Genomic DNA, 9,617 nt, shown 5'->3' with positions numbered 1-9,617 from the left:
AAATCATGCTTCTTTTCTTTGGAGTTCTGGGTTATACATATAATTCAATATTAATACACTGTCACTAAATAGTACGAATATATTCATTCAATTAATGTTTTTATAGCTGGGAGGTTTTTACATGAAAAATATTTAAATGTTGGTAAATAGTTTTAGGTGTAAAACAAATGTCTGAGTAATAACATTTTTACTTGAAGAAAATAAAATGTATCATATTATAATTAATGTGGTCATCTGGTAAAATATGATAAAATTATTAAATATGTTATCCTATTAAATAATTAAAATGGTTTTTTATAAACAAAATAGTATTCGTATTTGGAAAAATACAAAACTTGACAACTATTAAAATTGTATTCATACACTTATAATTTTTAATTGTAAAATCAATTTTAATAAAAACTAAAGAAGACAGTAATAATTTCTACATTTCATATATAATTAAAAATGCCATTGATGTACAAATACAGAATTAAAATATTATTCTTTTTAATAATGACTAGAAGATACTTTGACTTCAGTATACTATAATAACATAAATATCAACTATTATAAATGGCAGTATTTTTGTATATTTAATAAATTATTTATAAAATAAATAAAAAATATATATCAAAATATTTATTTTGAAAGTAAGAAATTATTATTACTTTATTACCAATAATTATTATTTAATAACAAATCCTTTACTAATAATTTGAACAATATTATTTTATCATGTTCTTGAACTTAAATAGAAATATGTTAATGTTTTGGAAAAACATTCATAAAATGTTCTCTTTAGCTACGGTATTCTGAATCAGATGTGATATATCCAGAGCTCGGTGTGCCTTTTCTTCCTTCTGTTGCTATTATAATTGGTGGTCGTGTATCATGTGGATTGAGTCCGGTCCATGTTCTATTTTGAGTGACTATCGATAATGACATATCTCTTCTGACATTTAATGCTGAAGACAACTCAATTTCCTCTTTAGGCATTGTAATGTTTCTTAATTTGTTGGTTACTAAAGATATATCGGGTAAATCTAAAGTAAAAATAAATTGCTATAGATAAATTACTAAATTATTGTATAAAAATTAAAACACTATATAAATACCACTAGTGTCTTCAGACTCCAAAGCCAATTCAATGTCATCAATATTAACAATTGGTTGCATATATTCTTTTTGATTTTCTATGACTCCTTCCGCACAAGTAATATTCACAAATATTTCAATCTAAATAAATATATTAATAAATAGTCATTGTATACAGTTAATCATTAATATGGAATATATTACTTCTGGAAAATTGGCTAATTTGGCAACATTAGGACGTCCAACAGAAAAAATATAACATTTTTTGTTTGTCTTTTTGCACAAACACTTAACTCTATTAATACGCTCAAGTAAATCTTTAATGCTTAAACTACATATGAGTATTCCAATATGAGTAGAATCTTTTATCTTTTCTTTAATAAAGTTTTTTTTTTTTATAACTGATGTTAAGGTTCGTTGTGTTAACACATTACAGCTATTTTGATAAATGTATACTTGACATTCTGTAAAACAAATTTATACATATAAAATAGTTGTAAATTATCTAAATTATAGTAAAATGTAATGTTTATACCTTTTTTCTCTAATATAAATCTATCGACGTTGTTCATATAGTTATCATTAGTTATATAAACAATATTTTTATAATTTAAATTAAGAAATCGTCTTCCAAATATGCTTGTATATTCATGGTCATTGGATACAGTACAACTAGTTTTTTTGTCTTCCTTTAAATCTATATCGGATAATATTATCGACTTTGTAGATGATAATGATTTGGCCAAATTGTCTAGAACAAAAAAACATCATTATTATCATTATTTTTTTTTTACTATAGTAAATTGTAAAAAATAATATTAATTTAAAAATTTACCACGGATATGATGATAAGCCACATCGTACAGTACCAAAACCAGTCCCTCTTCAGTTTCAAAGGTTTTGATTATCAAATTGGCGCATTGAATATAGTCTAATGGCTGCTTAGGAAGAATATAATAGACAGGAAGGTGACTATTTGGTGTCAGACATGATTTTCCAAAATGAACAACACAATCAGCAGCTATGTGTTGAGCAGCTGTTTCATCAACACAACAGCTGAAATTGTTATAAAAATAGGAATGGTTTAATCAAATGAGACTACCTTTACAGTGTAAAAAGCATTAGTATTTGTATAAAAAGCAATAGTATTAGGATGAACAGCAATATTATTAGTGATCACCTGCCATAAGAAGTATCGCCTAGTATATATACTCGCCGATCCAGCAGTCTTTCAAATTCTGATGAAATTGATACACTTTTGCACAACATGTAGTCCGGTAATTGAATGCATACCTATGTACACAATACAACATGAAAAATATTCTTATATATAAATGTTACAAGTAACATTTACAGGATAACCATTCAGATTAAATTACTTTTTCAAATTTTCCATTTTTAATCCACTGAGAACAACAAATGATTTCTTCGGAATATTCCTCCATCGATATTTTGTTAAACACAAAAGACAAATGATTTTAGAGAACAGAATGCAGGCACTTAGAGGCTAGAGCTGATGGAAATTTTCGATGGATTAAATTTGCATTTCTACAGAGAAATAATATTGCGGGATTTTCGATACCGTACCTACACGAGGTATGAACCATGAGTCAAAAACGGAAAATGACAATGATCAAAAAATGTATCCACACAATTATTATAACTTACAAAATACTTTTCCTACAAAATAAGCTAATAACAAAAAAAATAATTTAAAAAATCAAAAAATTACGATTACAAATTAGATGAGTAACAAATCAATAGCGAACAAAAAAAAATACTAGAAATAAATAACTGGTTGTATTGTAATATGAAATTAATATAATATGCGTTTAACTTTAACAATATCAGTCCCCTCTTATATCAAAATAATAATCATTTTATCAAATCTTTATCCTTATCAACTACTGATTAAAATCATATATTATTATCATGTTAAAAAACCATTATTTAAAAAATTTAAAAAATTGATCAACAGCATCTTATAGAAAAATGTAATTTTAAATTAATATTTTTTAAAAAAAACAATCAATCGATTATTTTATCACAATGCTTGCATTAAGGCTTAGAACTTAAAATGTTAACATTAAAATAAATGCATGTTTTACTATCCAGATCTTCTGAAATGAATTACCATTTATCCTCTATTCGACTTTGGTTCGAGTAATAATTTAATTTTACAAAGTAGTGATGATGACGATTGCTCATAGAACGATTAAATAATAAATAGTGAATGTCGTCAAACACTATCAAAAGTTGGTTCTTAAGTACCTACGTAATGTTATTGAAATTACTAAAAAATAAATAAATAAATTTAATTTAAAACCTATTTTTATTTTTCATCTATCAACACAGAGAACTAGTGTTGAAGTATGGTATCAACTGTCAACAATGAAAAAATTAAAATTTTCTCATTTCGACTATTTATAATCCATATAGATTTTTTATCAAAGAATTGGACATATTATGTTCCATATGAACAATGGAAAATAAAGAAATTAGTATAGAAATACAAACACCATATCATTTTTATTCATCGACATTTAAAACTCAAAATATTTTTATAATACTTTTTGTGTGTACGTCGTATGTGTACACAATAAATAGTCAAATAAATGACCCAATTTTAAGAGTGATTTTGATTAGACAATTGGATCTAGTTAGTACTAAGGAAAAATCAAAATTAAAAATTCCCCGCACATTTTTTTCAGGGAAAACAAAAAAATAAAATATAGGAAAAACAGGAACTTTTACACTAATTCAATTTTTGATAAAAATCTGATTTTTTATGATGTAATTTAAATTTTAAAATTATAATTTCATATTTGCAATAATTTTTGATATTTTTGAGCTATTTATAGACATGATAAATTTTCAATCTTTTTTCAATAATTGTTGAAAAAAATTATTCTTTGAATCAAAATTCTTAAAAATTTATTACAAAATTCCCTATAGTTGTTCTTAAATCTGTGTAAAAATATTAAAAATACACAAGTACAATTTTTTTTATATGTTTTTGAAGCTTAAATTTGGACGAAAATATAAAATTACTTGTTTAAATAATTATTAACTATGTATTAAATATTTTGTTATAATTTAAAAACATATATATATACTTGAACCGTTTGCGTATTTTATATTATTATGAATTTTGCTTGCGCAATGACATTTTTGATTTTTTTTTAAGATGTTATTAGGTATAATAATATATATATTATATTATTATTATGTTATTATGTTATTATTTATACTATGAATTTATTTTTACGGTTTTACGATATATTAACAGAAAGATTTTATTGAACTATATGTTATAAAATGGTACAAATTTATATAATTTTAATAATTAAATAGGTATTAATAATATAATAAATGCAATATTTTCAGAAAAAACTGTATCAACCTACCGTAATACTAAAAGACAAAGGTAAAATAAATACATAAACTTTATAAAAAAAATACATAGGTACCACGAAATCTACTTAGTAGGTATCTAATATAAGCTGACCAATCGTCTCTACTCTGCACAAAATCGTTTTTTGTTTACAATAATTATATACCTATATCATTGAATTCAAATATAATACTCACAGAATAGTATATCCACTCGACATCTATATGATCTACTGTACCTATAATAGTAATAGCGGACAGCGGTATTCACTTTCTTACCCTTTTTTAGATTGTTATAAAATAGATCTAACAGATTTATAGAAAAGTATGGACATTTTTCTAAGTACCTATATTTATTAAAGTGTAAGTATATCGTATATCCTATTTTAAAGTCTTTTTGATAAATATTAACAATTTTAGAATTTTAGTGGAGTCATTCATTAGGTAAATATAGGTTTCACGATGATATGTTTTTTGTGTTTATTATTTCAATTTAAATAATTGGATTACGTACAAACATTTAAATATTAGAGATATGGGATCACTTGTAAATTACTTTGAGTAATAGTATTTAAATATAATATTTAATTTTTAAATTTTTGTTAACAACGCCTGCATAAAACCCCTTTAGAATTATCTTTTACGTTGACACAATTATTAATCATTAGTTATTAAATCAAAACACTAAAGTAGTAAAGTTAATAGATGTTTCTTCCACTAGTTATATTTCAAATTAAATGTATTCCAATACCTTTCTTCCCATAAAAATATTTTTCAACTAGGTATTACTTGTTCTAAAAAATATTTATTCCAGTAAGTAGTAACAGTAACTAATTACAAGTACCTAACTACTTTTTAAATAAAATATTTTTTCTTATCTGTTTTAGAACAAAAGACTAATGGAACAAATGTTTTGTGGAACTACATTAATGTTACGTCGTAGTCTTTGAAACATAAATACATTATATTACGTATATTAAATGTGGTTACACTGATTTATAAATGATTCAATGATTTGTATAAATTTAACTTACCATGTTTTTTTCAATATTGAATTTTAATATTTTGTAGATTATATTTTTTATTAAGATATTTGGTTATAGGTATCATATCGTTATCGAACAATAATTACACTAGTCACATTTGAACATTTTCGTCTAAATCGGTGGTCAATATGAGAACTATTGGCAACCAAAAAAACTGTGACATTTGAAACTTGAAGGATATTTATTTAGTATTTTAATTTTGGTGTGGTACCGATAGCGGGGAGCTTTCGTTATTTCTACTTATTGCGACCTGCACTGACAAATACTATTACGTTTACATAGTCGAACAACGTTCTGATAACAACTCGACAATAATAATAATAATAATTACAACTGACAAGGTGTCAAAATATTTATGTTTAGAACAACTTACTCTTTGTAAATAGTAAATACTAATTTTGTTTAACGGTTGTAGCTGTACGCCAGTAGGATATTGCAATAGATTCGGATCTACTTAGTTGGTATTGGCCGTCCTTCGATTTCGAGACATTTTGTAATAAGAATTAGGTATACATTTTTATGTTTGATAGTTTGAATAATTGAAATAACTGTTGCTAATTACAGCCAATAGCTTTTGCTGTAGAACGATATTTTGACTTATAATGGCGTTCCTGTCCATATTATTGGCCAAATAAGATTTGAGAATAATTGTCCAATTGTAGTACATTTAAATGGCGAACATAGTTGAACAAACTCCAAATACAGCGGACAAAGCGATTTCCTTGTTGAACGGAGGTCAATTAGATGAAAAGGAAATAAAAAAAGTTGATTATTCCATTGTTCGAGGAAAGGTAATTTTGTTTAGTTTAATTTATATTCAATATTAAACTTATAATTAAAGTAGTTTTTACAATAATTGAAAAACCATTATTTTAAACTTAATTAATATAATTAGATATATTGTAATTTTTATTTATAACAATGCATATATCCAATATTTTATACTTGATGTGTAAAATATAGTATAAGAAATTATTTTTGCCTCTTCATCTTTATGTTTACAGTCAAGTTTGGTTAGTCCGTCAGAAGAGCAATTTGAAATATTGCAGCATAGGCTTAAAGAGCTAATTGAAGAAGGTCACGGAGAAACTATTTATGACGTGGGCATTGGAGATGATGGTAGCGGCTTAACAAATGACGAGTTTGAAGCCTCTGTGGCTACACTACATTCATTAGCAGCAACTCAGGATGCAGACTGTGTTCTTCTTAGAGAAAGAATAGAAGGTGGAACTAGTACAGCACAGTATCTTGTTAGAAAACGATTAGAATCTCAAGACTTTCTCGAAATAAGGTAATTAATGATTAAACATTTTACAAATAAAAGAATATTCATATAACTTTTCATTTAGGGTAGCGGTTGTGGGAAATGTAGATGCTGGAAAATCAACGCTGTTAGGGGTTTTGACTCATGGTGAATTAGATAATGGTCGAGGTCATGCAAGGTTAAAATTGTTTAGACACAAACATGAAATGGAATCAGGGCGCACAAGCTCTGTAGGCAATGATATTCTTGGTTTTGATAGCACTGGAGAAGTAGTAAATAGACCAGAACATGGATCATTAGATTGGGTAAAAATATGTGAGAAATCGACCAAAGTAATTACCTTTATTGACTTAGCTGGACATGAACGTTACTTAAAGACTACTGTATTTGGAATGACTGGACATATGCCAGATTTTGGCATGTTAATGGTAATTTTAAATTGAATTTCACAATGATAAGTTTTAAAATTGTAATTTTATTTAGATTGGGGCTAATGCTGGGATAATTGGAATGACCAAAGAACATTTAGGTCTTGCATTAGCTCTTAGTGTTCCAGTATTTGTAGTTGTTACAAAAATTGATATGTGTCCTCCTAATATACTTCAAGATACATTGAGATTATTAGTTCGTATACTTAAGTCACCAGGTTGTAGAAAAGTTCCAGTAATGGTTAAGACCAAGGATGATGTCATTGTGAGTGCTACAAATTTTGTTTCTCAAAGGTGTGTAACATTAAAATTATTATATATTTATTTGATTTTGAATTTAATTAATATATTTTTTTAAGACTCTGCCCAATATTTCAAGTTTCTAATGTAAATGGCGAAAATTTAGATTTATTAAAAATGTTTTTGAATCTTTTAACTACCCGAGTTATGTCTACTGATAATGATCCAGCTGAGTTTCAAATAGATGACACATATTCTGTGCCTGTATGTATTTATTGTACAGCATAATTAACTACTTGTGTTTAATATATTGAAAAATAGTTAAAAATACATTTTTAATTTTAGGGTGTTGGAACAGTAGTTTCTGGTACAACATTATGTGGAACAATTCGTTTAAATGATACACTAATGTTAGGACCAGATCCTGTCGGCCAGTTTGTTGCAATCACAGTAAAAAGTATACACCGTAAAAGAATGGTTGTACGTGAAGTAAAAGCCGGACAAACTGCTTCTTTTGCTTTAAAGAAAATCAAAAGATCACAAATTCGAAAAGGAATGGTAATGGTTTCTCCATCACTCAATCCATCTGCTACATGGGAGTTTGACGGAGAGATACTTGTATTGCATCATCCAACTACTATTAGTTCTCGATATCAAGCTATGGGTAATTTATCAACAATTATGTTCAATAATTTAATTTATTGTTGCTATTTTTTTTCTTATATATAGTTCATTGTGGCAGTATTAGACAAACAGCATCTATTCTTAGTATGTCTGAAGAATGTTTGAGAACTGGGGATAAAGCAAAAGTAAGATTTAGATTTATTAAATACCCAGAGTACTTACGACCCGGTCAAAGATTGGTATTTAGAGAAGGTAGGACAAAAGCTGTTGGCAATGTGTTAGCTGTACCCCCTCCAACAGGGCAAGTGGGTGTTAGACAATCTCAAAAACCTCAAAAGTCAAACCCTCAAGCACAAGGACAAGTAATTAAACATTAAAGAATATAAGAAATTTTTATCAAATCTTGGATATTTACTTAAAGTATTTTTTATTGTAGAATGTTGGAGAAAATGAAAATCAGCCTGCTCAGAAATCAAGAAGAAGGGGAGGACAAAAACCTTTGGCAGAGCAAAACACTAGAACAATAGCTAAGTAATAGTGGGATTATATAAAATAGACAAAATGTTTGTTGTTTCAAATTCTATGTAAATTTTTTTTATTTTTAACTACTTAACTATAAAGAAAATTTAATGTTAACTTTTGTTTACCAATTTTAATGGAAAAATAAATTATCATTGATTTTAATTTTAAAATATTCATCTGTTTCATTTAATTGTTTACTGTGTAATATTATTTATGTATGATCTATAATTCAAACATTTAATAATAACAGTTTTTGGTAAATTTTTAAATATTTACCTTTAACAAATTAAAAAGATCTATATATTGGAGGTCAGATTGTAAATTTAAAATAGTTTTTCATGTAACCTATGTTTATTTTTTGGGTTTTATCGACTTATTCTTCTTATTTATTAAGTTTGTAATTATAAAATGTTGTGTATTAATTTGGTACTGTCAAAAATAAAAGTTATAATAATAAGGTTCATTACTTCCAACATAATATAATATGCTGTTTTATTTTAATCTAGAGTAATGAATTTAATACTTATATAATGCTAATTTAAGGCATTATTACCAGTAATTATTATTGTAAAAATACAGAACACAATTGATACAAAGATATCTATATTAATACTAAAATTATCAGAATATTTTACAATAAATAATAAAGGAGAGTATTATCTATTCTTAAGACATATCAATTACCAGTATAATTTTTTTCCCCTCTTACACATATTATGTATCAACCTCTCAGCATTTTACTTATTGTGATTACTTTGTTGTTATTATGGTAAAAATATTATTCTCTATATATTTTAATTGTTATAATAGATAATGGATAATTTAATTTCAATGATGTAATTACAATCAGTCCTCTTAAGAGGATATTAACATATTATTTTTTTTCTCACTGACTCGTGTGTAATTATTTGTAACCAGTAGATTTCAGAACCAATCGGCAATCATGTGTTGTTAAATGTTAAGTTTAATATTTGTGTGAATTGATCTATGATCAAACAAAATGAAAACATTATTTATGTTTGC

The 9,617-nt window shown here is 26.0% G+C and overlaps 2 protein-coding genes across 5 annotated transcripts; one reads left to right on the top strand and one right to left on the bottom strand.

Moving 5' to 3' along the window:
• Nucleotides 1-665: 665 nt before the first annotated feature.
• LOC113548450 (2-(3-amino-3-carboxypropyl)histidine synthase subunit 2) lies at nt 666-2,885 on the bottom strand. The gene is made up of 8 exons (XM_026949329.1): nt 2,665-2,885; nt 2,457-2,590; nt 2,258-2,370; nt 1,913-2,133; nt 1,613-1,828; nt 1,282-1,541; nt 1,098-1,218; nt 666-1,025 (listed from the first exon to the last, which is right to left on the bottom strand). Exons 2-8 carry the CDS (start codon nt 2,520-2,522, stop codon nt 781-783), a joined length of 1,242 nt encoding a protein of 413 aa, XP_026805130.1. The 5' UTR covers nt 2,523-2,590; nt 2,665-2,885; the 3' UTR covers nt 666-780.
• A 2,717-nt stretch (nt 2,886-5,602) lies between these two features.
• LOC113560472 (GTP-binding protein 1) lies at nt 5,603-8,766 on the top strand. 4 transcript variants are annotated; one of them, XM_026966360.1, is made up of 9 exons: nt 5,603-6,023; nt 6,088-6,307; nt 6,521-6,807; nt 6,866-7,208; nt 7,264-7,502; nt 7,568-7,712; nt 7,794-8,112; nt 8,178-8,434; nt 8,509-8,607. In XM_026966360.1, the coding sequence occupies exons 2-9, from the start codon at nt 6,188-6,190 to the stop codon at nt 8,605-8,607; spliced, it is 1,809 nt and encodes a 602-aa protein (XP_026822161.1). In that variant the 5' UTR covers nt 5,603-6,023; nt 6,088-6,187. The 4 variants fall into 4 exon arrangements, with proteins under 4 accessions (XP_026822161.1, XP_026822160.1, XP_026822158.1 ...); XM_026966359.1 differs by having other exon boundaries at nt 5,604-6,009; nt 6,081-6,307; XM_026966357.1 differs by having other exon boundaries at nt 5,604-6,023; nt 6,081-6,307.
• The last annotated feature ends 851 nt before the right edge of the window (nt 8,767-9,617 follow it).

The sequence above is a fragment of the Rhopalosiphum maidis genome, chromosome 4 (genome assembly GCF_003676215.2).
Source record: "Rhopalosiphum maidis isolate BTI-1 chromosome 4, ASM367621v3, whole genome shotgun sequence".
Lineage (NCBI taxonomy): Eukaryota > Metazoa > Arthropoda > Insecta > Hemiptera > Aphididae > Rhopalosiphum > Rhopalosiphum maidis.
This window is presented reverse-complemented; position numbering and strand designations above follow the sequence as displayed.

Coding starts and splice junctions, on each gene's coding strand:
- LOC113548450 (XM_026949329.1), bottom strand. CDS start 2,522: ATGGAGGAATATTCCGAAGAAATCATTTGTTGTTCTCAGTGGATTAAA. Junction 1,829..1,912: donor GGCTTATCATCATATCCGTG/GTAAATTTTTAA, acceptor TTTTTGTTCTAG/ACAATTTGGCCAAATCATTA. Junction 1,219..1,281: donor AATTAGCCAATTTTCCAGAA/GTAATATATTCC, acceptor ATATTTATTTAG/ATTGAAATATTTGTGAATAT.
- LOC113560472 (XM_026966356.1), top strand. CDS start 6,188: ATGGCGAACATAGTTGAACAAACTCCAAATACAGCGGACAAAGCGATT. Junction 6,308..6,520: donor ATTCCATTGTTCGAGGAAAG/GTAATTTTGTTT, acceptor TTATGTTTACAG/TCAAGTTTGGTTAGTCCGTC. Junction 6,808..6,865: donor CAAGACTTTCTCGAAATAAG/GTAATTAATGAT, acceptor CTTTTCATTTAG/GGTAGCGGTTGTGGGAAATG.